This window comes from Echiichthys vipera, assembly GCF_963691815.1.
Source record: "Echiichthys vipera genome assembly, chromosome: 16".
NCBI classification, from domain to species: Eukaryota; Metazoa; Chordata; class Actinopteri; order Perciformes; family Trachinidae; genus Echiichthys; species Echiichthys vipera.
Genome location: NC_139841.1, coordinates 21,958,427 through 21,970,877, shown reverse-complemented (window position 1 = coordinate 21,970,877; position 12,451 = coordinate 21,958,427). Strand labels below are relative to the sequence as shown.

General features: G+C 41.4%; 2 protein-coding genes across 3 annotated transcripts; one reads left to right on the top strand and one right to left on the bottom strand.

Moving 5' to 3' along the window:
* Window positions 1–849: 849 nt before the first annotated feature.
* Window positions 850–3,000, top strand: rpl28 (ribosomal protein L28). 2 transcript variants are annotated; one of them, XM_083929247.1, is made up of 4 exons: window positions 850–935; window positions 1,957–2,080; window positions 2,609–2,721; window positions 2,885–3,000. In XM_083929247.1, the coding sequence occupies exons 1-4, from the start codon at window positions 855–857 to the stop codon at window positions 2,975–2,977; spliced, it is 411 nt and encodes a 136-aa protein (XP_083785373.1). In that variant the 5' UTR covers window positions 850–854; the 3' UTR covers window positions 2,978–3,000. The 2 variants fall into 2 exon arrangements, with proteins under 2 accessions (XP_083785373.1, XP_083785372.1); XM_083929246.1 differs by having other exon boundaries at window positions 2,609–2,727; window positions 2,865–3,000.
* A 4,885-nt stretch (window positions 3,001–7,885) lies between these two features.
* pdcl (phosducin-like) lies at window positions 7,886–11,397 on the bottom strand. Its single transcript, XM_083929721.1, has 4 exons — window positions 11,296–11,397; window positions 9,980–10,167; window positions 9,693–9,874; window positions 7,886–8,922 (listed from the first exon to the last, which is right to left on the bottom strand). Exons 2-4 carry the CDS (start codon window positions 10,152–10,154, stop codon window positions 8,359–8,361), a joined length of 921 nt encoding a protein of 306 aa, XP_083785847.1. The 5' UTR covers window positions 10,155–10,167; window positions 11,296–11,397; the 3' UTR covers window positions 7,886–8,358.
* Window positions 11,398–12,451: the final 1,054 nt, after the last annotated feature.

Sequence of the window (12,451 nt, the reverse complement as noted above, 5' to 3'; positions counted from 1 at the left end):
TGACGGCAATCTGTAAACACGCGGCGCGTATTAAAGACGTCATGGATCCGTCTTAGAGCGGTGAGGACGTGTTCCTCCGCTGGGCTTTGTGGACAACTAGTGCTCAATAAAATTGCTTTCAAAATATGATATAGCGTCGGTATAAAAAATAACACTACTACTGTGACGATAATGGAGATACATTGTATGTTTTAAACGTGCTTGAATGTAGGTTTGAGAGTAAATGCTGCATAAACAAGTATCTGTATGTGCGCAGTGATCTGGGACAGAAGTTCCGTAAAGCGGTCTCCGGTTTCTCCGGTCCTCTTTCTCCGCTAAAAGGTAACGTGGTCGCCTCGGCAGCTAACAGCCGCTCACTAAACTGTATTAACTATCTCCCCCTGTTTGTATTTAGTCTCATAAAGTAAGATAGTATTATTGTGGTGGTTGTTGGACATCCCGTGTGAAATGAATTGCCCTTGTGTAGTGTAGGAATTAAAAGATACATTTGTGAAAACGTCGCTCGTGTTAGGCCTCGTCGTGCTCCATCACTGGAGCTAACTTTAGCTAACTGTGCTTTAGTCTAACAACTGTCTTCTTGATATGAGTGCCCGTAAAATACACTGTGGGTTTGTTTTACAATTCTTAAACACTGGTTTATAATTTCCCTACTGAACCAAGTGGTGGCTAATCTATAAATCGTGAAACTAAGTGAAGACGTTGACAGTAACGTTAAGCAAATGGTAGCAAACATAAATGACGCTTGTCAGTTGCGGGTAGAGACTGTGCATCTCCCCTGTTTAAAGTTTCCTTTAGCTGACCACACAAGTTATTGTAGTAACACTCCCATTGGTCTTGTTGTGTCCAGGTTCATCATGTCGTCCCATTTGCAGTGGATGGTCATCAGGAACTGCTCCAGCTTCCTCATCAAGAGGAACGGACAGACCTACAGCACTGTGAGTTGTCTTTTCTACTCAGACCACCTGGCTGACAGACCTGTGTCCCAGCTGCACATTAAATAAATATGAGTTTTGACCAGGCATTTGTGGTTTGATCACACTGTAAAAGGTGTTCTTAAATAGGCCCTGTGACTACTAAAAGCCACTTTTGAGTGTGCGTTTTACAGTAAAGTACGAATGAGGTGCTCGTAAGGGAGTTTGAGAAGATTTTGTAAAATATTTAATATTAAAACTGAAGTTGTCAACCATTTCTCCGTATTTGCTAAAACTTCCACTATATCCTGACTGCACATTGAGACAAAAATTGTTGCTCTACTGCTCGGGTGTGTGCTCCTAATGTCATCTACTAGATCCACTTCAACAGTCAGAGCCGAGCAGCAGTGTCAATGACTGCTCTAAGCAAACTAGGCAGTGTTGATCAAACATGAATCAATATTCTGTTATTGTACTGCATATTTCTTGCATTAAATGTTTTCAAATACATATTGTAATGTACTGTTAATTTGTAAAATGATTTTCTGGCCACCGTCTGGGTTAGGCTTGACTTGGTCATAAACGTTCTTGTTTTGCAGCGTAACGTCACAGTAAATATGTTCCTCAACACACCATGTGGGAGAATTGGAAAAATACAGTCACAGAATACAGTATGAAGTCATATTTGATCCGCGCTGCCAGGTTTCTCAGTTTGATCAGAGTTCATGAGCAGTATTTGACACTGCGTCAGACTCCTTGGCTTTGAGTTGTTGTGATATGGCTGTGGTGGAATCTAGCAGTCTGTGTCATTGTGCTTTCTAGGAATAGTGACTGTCTGCAAGTATGGAAACATTTATTTTTCATAAGTTTTCAATAAATCTGTTGGAAAAGTTCTTAGTGCCCAGCAAAGCCTACATACCACTGTAACGTACATATGATAGGACCAGTCTTGACAGTGATGGTAATACTCAACTGTCATTCTTTGAAGTTGCCAACACAAGCTGTCCAGAAGGGTTGTCTAACTAAAATCTTATTTCTGTGACAGGAGCCCAACAACCTGAAGTCCAAGAACTCTTTCCGCTTCAATGGTTTGGTGCACAAGAAGACTGTAGGTGTGCAGCCAGCTGCCGATGGCAAGGGAGTCGTCGTCGTGCTGAAGAAGCGTAGAGGTAAACATTTGATGTTGTTTTCATCTTCGGGCACGTCCTGTCTGTGAAACAAATCATTTATTGTGTGGAATAAAACTGGCTTTACCTGATGTTCACAAGGGCTTTCATTTGAATGAAAATAATCTGATTGTACATTGATCTGAAGTCTGTACTTCATTGTCAACACACTTTTCCCCCCTTTTTTAAAAAAAAAATTGAAGATAAAATTGACCTGTAGTTATTGAAAAAATATTACATACATTTGAAGGAACAGCAGCTACATTTCTGTAATTTATTGATGCTTCCTTAAATCAGGAGTGCTTACTTCCAATGGATTCAAATAGTTGCTCATTGCATAAAGTCAAGATATCAAATTGAAAGAATTCACATGATGGCCCATTCCTGGTATCAGCTAACATGCACTGAATTGCAAAGACAAGAAACTTTCAGAAGATGTGTAACCTCAGACACTCTGGTTATTTGTTGTTTTTGGATCGTTGAAGAGGATGCGGTAACATTGGCACATGTTATTGTTTTCTTATCGCACAGGCCAGCACAAACCTGCCAACTCTTACGAAAAAATCACCATCAACAAGAACTCCCGCGCCACCCTCAACAGTGTGAGGCACATCATCAGCAAGAGCAAGTACAGGAAGGACCTGCGCATGGTAAAAAACTTTTGTGATTTTCAACAGAAAACTCTTACATTTATTGCGGCACTGGTTCGTATGATGGTCTCTTTTTATTTGTAGTTTGTATTTCAAAGCGTTCAGGAACTTAATTTGTGTCTCGTTGGTTTTCCCAGGCTGCCCTGCGTCGTGCCAGCGCCATTCTGAAGAGCCAGAAGCCTGTTGTGGTCAAGAAGAAGCGTACCAGGGCTGCCAAGACAGCATAAACTGCTACATGTTTAAAAAATAAAAGCTTCTCATTTGGATAAAAAATGTCCCTGGATCTTGATTTCATCCGTGGTTTCTACATACTTTGCCATACACTTTGTTCCATAGTTGTCATCTAGTTGTTAGTTATTTTGGGAGTGTAAACGCTGGCAAGATTAGCCACAATCTGATCAATAAAGGATTTAGTCAGAGTTAAATAACGGAGAAGATGCAAATTAGTTGATCTCAGAAAAGGGTGTACAAAGGAAGCTGATGTATCTTTTCCTTGTTTTTCTGACATGACAATTTAATTGTACAATAAATTTATATAAAACAGAAACCAGCAGTAAATGTCTTTATAAGCAGTACAACTGAAACAAACATGTTTCTGTGCTAAAGTTAATTTTCATTCATGTGTGATTTCCTGTTTACTAATCATCCCCAAACCTGATTCGAGTAATTAAGCTTTCCTGTTGAGAAATAGGTCAGTGAGTGGGCACTTTTTTGCCGTCTCTTCTGCCTTCTCTATGATCTCGGCATCAGACCAACCTCAAAAACCTGTCCGTTTAGTCAAAATCTACACAATTATTCAGGGAATGCATTCCAACGTTTTTGTCCCCACTGCTCTGATTTTGTACCAGTGAGGATGTGCATACTATACGCCACGTGACAGAAAGGATGTGCAACTAATCATTGACTGTCTGTGCGCTCAGTTGGCACATTGCTTCCCTTTTTACCCATACTTCTGGACTAAATTCGACCAAAAAAATAAATCCCGCAGAACCGAACACGTACGTTTGTTGACACAGCAATTGTCTAAAACCTATTTTCATTTGAGGTATCACGAAGCAAACCGGGCCTCTGTTGCTTTAGTCCCAGGGAGCACTGATGTGGAAACATTGGATAGATTTTAAAGCAGCCCACTGGCAGCTTTCCATACATGGCTTTGGAAAGTAATAAACTGTTGTCACCTCCCCTTGACTCTAAGCTGATAAAGTATTCTGCACCAGACATTCCTGCAAGTCAAGCTCATCTCTCACGCAGGATTGGGACGCAGCAGCTGTGTGAGAAGGATGGATTGGCTTCGGTGAAGATGTGACAGAAGTTGTGGACGCTATGAGGGGACCAAGGCCGGTGCTTTTCTTCATGCCCTTCGCTCTCCTGGTCCTGCGAAGTTGGAGCTTTGAACTACAGGATACAATACATGCACTGATAGAGGAAAATATCCATCTCCATGACCAGCTGGAAAATCTCACCCAAGCCCTCAGGGAACTCAAGCGGATGCTCCTGAATCACTCAAACGGTACTGAGTCCTTTACAATCTATAGAGCTTACATACTGGTATTTGTAAAAGCAAACTTTACGTACATAACCTCAATTTAATAGAAAAAGAAAAGAAATTGTTATTCAACAGTATTTGGCAGTAGCTCAGTCCATAGGTGACTTGGCTGGGAACTGAAGGGTTCAAGTCCCTGTGTGGACTGGTGGCTGGAGAGGTGCCAGTTCATCTCCTGGGCACTGCCGAAGGCACCGAACCCCCAACTGCTCAGGGTGCTGGTCACTGGCAGCCCCCTCGCTCTAACATCTCTCCATTAATTGCATGTATATAGGCCCTGTTTGTGCATGTGTGTGTATTTTGGGCCTCTGTGTGTGTGTGTGTGTGTGTGTGTGTGTGTGTGTGTGTGTGTGTGTGTGTGTGTGTGTGTGTGTGTGTGTGTGTGTGTGTGTGTGTGTGTGTGTGTGTGTGTGTGTGTGTGTGTGTGTGTGTGTGTGTGTGTGTGTGTGTAACATGAATAACAATAATAGAGTGAAAAAATCGAATTTCCCTGTTGCGGGACTAATAAAAGAATTCTTCTTCTTCTTCTTCTTCTTCTTCTTCTTCTTCTTCTTCTTCTTCAGAGTAGAAAACAATGTTAAACTAATCGTAACTATTAGGGATTTATTAAAAATGTCTTTGAATCTTGAAAACTGCATTTTCCCAGCATGGGATCAATAAAGAATTCCTCTTCTTTTATATATTTTTTACTCTTATTGTGATTGTTAGTATTCATTGCACGCTAGTACAGTATTGCTCGTTTATATGCAAATAAAACCCTTAGATTCATGCATACTGGTTTTATGAAATGTATTTATGTATGTCCAGTCCCCAAGGTCAAAACAGCTGCCTGCTCTTTCCCTTCACTCTCATTTCCTATTTGTGTCCTGTCTGTTTTATCTTAATCCTTTCCATGCTGTCTTCAATCGTTCATAATTCTCATGTAGCTTTTAATTGTTGGCTTCGCCCAGAGGATAAGTACATTTATCCCTGATTGTGTGTTTTTGCGCAGACCCGGATCATCATGACCACCATGAACATCACGATGAGGACGCCCAGCATCTGTGGGACGAATGGTCAGCTCACGGTGTGTATCCCCTCATGCTGGTCTCTTTTACTAGAGTTACTGCATTGTTGTTGAGTGTGCAAGTTGTGGCAGAGCCCACAACATTAGCTGGCATTGATTTCATGGCCTTGTAGGCTGCAAGTTAGGCTCACGGGGTCATGTCAGCACCGGAGGCATAATGAAATGTTAATCGCTTCTGCCACAAATGAGCCTTGCAGCAGCACAATATGTTGCACACGGATGATAAAAGGAGCTAAATACTCCTTGTGTGAGATGATGTGACTGTTTCTCCCCTCCTTGCAGGCGTCAGTGCAGACACCCATCTCCTGTTGGAGCATGCCTTCTGTGGACATGACGTGCACGGCTCAGCTGCTCCCCTCCATGAAGAAACAAGCCAGCTGCTGCTGCTGCTGCTGTTACCCTGCCTCACCCTGCTGCTGCTGATGACACATTTCTAGGCTACATTATATTGTGGCTACTGGGACAAGTGCAAAACAATTGAATAGTGAGTTTTGATATATTTCCAGGGATTAGCTCTAGCCCCGGCTCTCCCTGTTCAGAGTGATTATTGAGTGGACAGGATTGGATGAGTTGACCTATCCGCAATTCCGTGCTAGACGAATCACCTCGACTCACGAATTTATTGAACTGGAAAGGAGTCTGTTGATGCTGGTGTATCATCACAGAGGAAGCTGAATTATAGCAGGTTAAACTAACTACTTCCATTGTAGTCATGTGTTATGTTAAGTTATGTGGTAAATTGTCACATTTTTGTTGCTATGATAGTGATAAGAGGATAATAACATGACACTTTAGTCAACTTCTGGCTACCTCGATGTACCCAGAAATGTAATTTTGCCCAAATTTCAAGATGTTAACACATAAAACTTTGACTTTAACTGTGATTTTTTTTTTTACATAATTAGGACTAATTTTTCAACTGTTCAGCTAAAAACACTGAGAAACATCAAGTAGTTCAGATTCCTTGAGAAATAATCATAGGTAGACTGTTTTTTCACCGCAGACATAGCAGGAGAAGCACAGGTGAAATAACATTAACGATGGCTCTAATCCAGCAGTTAACAACCTTAATCACACCTGTGTTTGACAAGTCTGAATGTCTGTTTTGAGAAAGGTCCTTAATGTCTGTAAGTACTAGTATTCAGCTGATTTGAGAATGTAATAAATGGCCATTTGAACGAAGCAGCCCAGTGTGTTAAACATTTGATTTACTGAGCAACTGAATGAAAAATGAATATTACAGCTGCATTTGTTTACTTCTGTGGCCGCAGGGGGACAGAAGAAGAAACAGCTGTAAGCACAGCATTGAAAATTATCAACTTCTAAAAGTTGGTTTGGAGTTGTCAAATGTGTTGACAAAATTGTATTGGTTGTAACCCTTTGTAGCATAAAGTTGCTCTACTCAAACCGTGCTCCTGGAGAGCTACTTACATGTTTTATCTATCTGCTCTAACACGTCTGGTTCTAAGTTTTAACTCGTTGAAAAACCCTTTTGACAAGCTTCAGCTACTTGATCTTCAGCAATCATTAGAATCAGTTGTGTTTCTACAACATGCAGGGCAGTAGCTCTCCAGGGTTAGGGTTGGAGACCACTAAAGAGCAACATTAACATTTATTTAGAGTCCTTGTTTTTGGCCACCCATCAAATTCCAATGATCAATCTGTTATTTAGCTTTATTTTGGTCTCCACCGACTCTTGAGGGAAATATGTGGCTCTTGGACTCTGTCCGTCTGCTGTCTGGGGCTGAGCATGGAGCATAAAGGGGGATTATCAGAGCCTTTCCCCCCGGTAACTCAGCTAGAAATGAGGTTAATGAGAGCATTAATGAGTTGGACAAACATTGAGCTTAAAGAAGCAAAAATGCTCTGTGGTGCTGAAGGGAAACACAGAGCTGGGTGATTGTGGATTTGTTTCTGAGTGACTCTTTTTCACGTGTTATGGAAAAGATGGTCCTTTCCACTTGAACTGGAAATTACCAGTGCGTTGTGTTCAAGTGTGTTTGTTGTTGTAGTTTAATGGAACACGGCGGACCCATAAATCCTCATCTGTTACTTGGGGAAAACCATTTTAAACTGCCTAATTCATCAGCTACAGTAAAAAGAGGATTTATCTAAACACAAACAGTAAACAATATACTGTATTTTTTATAGATCATGAATAAAAGATTTTTTAAAGGACAAAAGAGAGAGCTAATATTTCTGTTTTAGCTACAAAAGCTGGGTTTACCCTTATCTGAAGCACAATCTTCCCTACCATTCAAAAAACAGTGTTGTTGAAGTAAAGTAGACTCTTGCGTTGCGCTCCGCCATGTTGAAAAGGTCAGGGGTCTCATCTCGGCAACTCGTGTATCAAAATATTCTACGAATTTCCCAGTGGAAATTACCACACGAGGGGGTTTTCATGTTCAATCTTCACGTCACATTTTGGTATTTACCAGTTTTCCATAGGATGTGAAGGCTCCATTTATTTTATTGTCCACCTCTACCTTGGACAATTCTGATAAATGAAACATACAAACAGGCAACAGTCCAAACATTGTGTTTATTCTTCCCACTATTTGAAATGGTACAGCACATAGAAAAGTTATAAAATTAACTAAGTCAGTTTGGGCTGCAGGATCTGTATTCTAAGAGAGTGAACATACATTTAATAGAATAAAGATGCACATGAACCAAAACAAGGAATGTGTCTTAACACACGAATAAATAATCAAGGCTCAAACAAAACATTTAATCCTACATCTACATCATTCTCACTGTGTATAACAGGTCCTCGATATTAATAATAGCAAAAATGGACTTTAATTAATCATTATCGTGGATTGATGTCATGATAAAACTCACTGGGCCGTGATGTTTTGTGTGCATTAACTTCCGGTTTTGCTGAGTGAGTTGAAACATGGCAATCCTGGCTCAGTCCATCATAACTACGGGGGTCCACAGACATAAAAATTATCTATAGTCCATGCAGACTGTGTACGCGTGTTTTCCAAGCATATAATGAGTGTTAGATATTGTGGCTCTAGTCTATATCAAGGTCAGAGTCCTCATCGCTCACTGTGTTCTGTACGATGGCTCCATTGCGAACTGTCTTCAGGACAACAGGGGGCTTGTCGGGCAGCATGCCATACTCCTGCAGCAGGGCCTCCAGGTCCACCGCAAAGAAGTCTTCCCCGAGCTGATCTGTGACCCGCACAAAGTTGCCGATCAGGTCCCCTCCTTTGTAAACAAGCAGAGCAGGCAGAGCACTGTCCCTGAACAGTGCACTGGTGCTGATGGCTGAGCTGCGCACACTGCAGAACTTGACCAGCGGGTATTCCTGAGCCAGACACATCAGGCTGCCGCTCATGGCCTCACAGCCCGGGACGTCTGGCTCGTAGATGTGGATCATAACCAGTGTGCTTTTGTCCTCCTTGTCCAAAGCCTCAAGGAAGTCCTCTCCGCTGTTAAGCTCATAGACCTGCGCAAAGCGTTTGCCACGGCAGAGCTGGCGCCGCATCTCTTCAATGCGCTGCATACGGTAATGCTGGAGGAAGTCTTCGTCGTCCTCTTCTTCCTGGAGCATGTTGTACTCTTGCATGGTCATCTATAGGGTAGACAAAGAGGAAAACATATACAGTTAGTAAAATGAATAGTTTGACATTTTGGGAAATATTCTTTATTGCAGAGAACTAGATTTGAAGTTTGAGGGCGCTCATAGATGGGTGCGGTAAGTAAGACTGTTAGCTTAGCACGAAGACTAGAAATGCGGGGGAAACAGCTAGCTTGACTCTGACCAAAGGTAAGACAATCAACTTACCAAGACATCTACAGCTCACTAATTAAAGGCATGGGTGTAAAAATGCCACTTTGCCATTTTATATTATGTGTTGAACTTTATCATGGTCTGGACCAGGTGCCAAGCAACCAGCAGAAACTGGTCCCAGCCCAGAAATAGTCCAGTACATATTTTTTACATTTCATAAAAAAAATCTTTGTGACAATGTCTTGGGACACTTATTTTACAGATGCTCCGATGAATCCAGTGTTTACTCTGTGACTTATTATAACTCTATCACATCTCTGGACGTAAGATATGTGTAAATGCATAATAGTTGGCAAGGTGAAACACAGTGTGCCACTTATTAGATTGTCAGAAATCAGAGGATGAAGGTGCAGGGATTCCACTATATTGACCAGGTTGTGTTTAATTAATATCTTGCCTGTATTTAGCCTTTTCCCAGAGCAAGTGTCCCATTAGTGGCACAGTTTCAAGACGAAGTCGGCCATGACAGGATGGAGTTAGGAACAAGACGTTTATGCTAATTTCATAAGCATTTCTTTCCCATGCGTATGTTTTGTCCTCATCCTACTCACTTTGCCTTTGATTTTGTCCTGTAGCTCTTTCTGCTTCTCTTTGTCTTTTTCCAGGTCAAGGTCAGAGCGGCAGCTCATCGACAGCTTCTTGATCAGTCTTTCCATCTCTTTCTTCTGCTCTTGTTTCTGCTCCACCTCCAGCTGCTTGTACTTCCTCCAGTCATTGATGACACCCTTTGGTCCTGAGAGAGAATAGCCAGCGTCACCCGTTATTGTTATTAATATACAATTATACACACAGTGGTCTTATTAGGACAGATTTCTTGGTTTGGTTTGTGTATGAATACCTGTGTTGACAGCACTTCCATCGGCGCTGTAGTCTATCTCAGGCTCGTTGACGTTACCGTCCCGGATGGTCTTGTTCTCCCCATCCTCATCCTCGTTGTCGCTGCCTTCATCCTCACTGCTGCTGTAGTAGTACTGCAGCTTCTCTCCCAGGATCTTGTCATCCAGAGTCGTCATGACAACGGCTCACCTGAGGGCAGCAGTCATTAGTGTGTTTTTAGACAAGATACAGATGCAAGTCACTACGATGCTATAATGAGACAGTATCATTATGTTTCTGTTTATTCTTCTTATTAACATGACTGAGCTCATTCTTCATCTTTGTCTGCATGCACAAGAAAGTATGCACTAATAAGTAAGTAACTGAACATACGTATGCCTTAAATTCACAGATTGTATTTAAATAAGCACAACAACTGCCATTTTGTTTTGGTAATTTGAGTAATAATTTGCATGAGCTCTGCGGTTTAAAGTGAGACAACACTGCCATTTGCTTTATCTTTAAAGCCTTTTAGATAAAACCTCTACAGATTAATATGTTTTATCACACGATAGTATGGCAGCAGAGCACATCAGTCAGTGGAGCATAATAATCCAGATTGACAGCCATCCAAACTGTCACAGGTCGGACAGAAAGGGCTTATTTTAAAAATAGGACATCGACACTATACATAGCTTACACTAAGTGTGTCAACAATATTTGTCTGAGAGCCCTTTGCTGATGCACTGACCCGTGTGTAAGCCAACTCAATGTGCACAGATGGAGATACAAGGAGGCACACACCCCCTGTTAAATCCCTCTAACTATTCACAGTGTTCGTCAGTCAGCAAAATGGAAAATATGCCGAACTACAGCTATTTTTCTTTATTGCTGTTGACATTAGGTGTCAGTACGAAACTGTATCTCTCAACTGCCTGTGGATAAAACATCTTAAACAAATGTAAACAGTGCGAGCGAAGGCCGAACAGCCAACACCTACTTTGTCCGACAATCCCTAGAGATGAGACAGCTCCAATAGCTAAAGCAGCTATCGCTAGCAAGCTCCTGACTGTTGTTGCTATTTCCCCAAGTATCTAAACGCTACTGGGAGGAGGACAGAGACAATCCAATTATCTTATTTGTTAAGCAGGACACGGGCCAAACCGGCAACTACCGTTTGAGAAAGTGAGCTTAGGTTAGCCGACTGAGCTAACTAGCTTGTTTTACACTTCCTCTGCCGTAAACCGAATGGAGATTAAACTCGCCTCTTCAACATTACACCGCTGCAAACGCATAAAAACATGTACATTACTGTCGAGTGATTTGTTTTGGTCTTACCTTGATTTTATGAGCAGCTACCGTCGGTAAAATATCGCCAACTCCCACTGCTCACTCCTGCTAATCTGCTACTTTAGCTGCTGAGAGCGCTGAGCACTATCCCAGAGTGTGATGCATTCACGGTTCACAAAAGTGTCGGAATTTTGAAATACAAGCTCACAGAGAGCTGACATTTAGCTCCTGAGCTGCAGCTTAAGCAATGGTGGAAGAAGTACTCAGAGCTTTTACTCAAGTAAAAATAGTAACACCACACTGTAGAAATACTCTGTTACATTAAAACTCATGCATTCAAAAGGTTACTTAAGTAAAAGTACAAAAGTATGAACATTAAAATGTACTTCAGGTACAAAAAGTAAAACGTACTCATGCAGAATGGACCATTTCAGAATATTATATTATTGGATTATAATTAATAATAATAATTATCGGTGCCTGTGGGTACTGTGAGCCTATGGGCGCCTGGGAAGAAGATTTATGCTGCCAACGGATATCATTTTTCGGCGTGGCCGGGAATAATTTAATACTGCAATACGCTGTGTGACTATGAGCATTCCCTCATACTAATCAACAGCACGATACTGGACACTTTTTTTCAATGTGCCCAGAATAAATTGGAAGAGGCGACCGATTCCTAAATAAATCATTAAAGGGCTCCTTCCTTTTGGATTGCATTTGCTAATCGTCTTGAATAGTCTTAACTACGAGAGGAGCTGGTACCAGGGCCAGTAGGTAAGTCTTTCAAAACACTCTTTTAATAAACTCTGGGTTCACTAACTACGTTGTTGGTGCTTCTTTTTATGTGTAGGCACTCTTAACATGCTACTGAAGAGGTTTGGTGTAATTTTGAGCAGTATTAGTGGTTAAGAAAGCCGTTTGAATGCCTTCACCGTACTGCCCCGAGCTAATCAGTGTTAGCCACGGCAGGCTGTTAGTAACTCCGGGATTTCTCTGTTAATAGTTCACACATGAAAAAAACTGTTTGATGGCTTATTTGATGTATGCAAGTGTCAAAAAAGACCATGGGATGATTTTACACAGGAATTACACTATTTTTATAGTTTGGTCGTACTGGAAACCTTGTCAGTGTCACTAAATCTGTGTATGTTTGTTACAACTTTGTAAACACCAATAGTGTCCCGAATGTGTGCATTCAAAT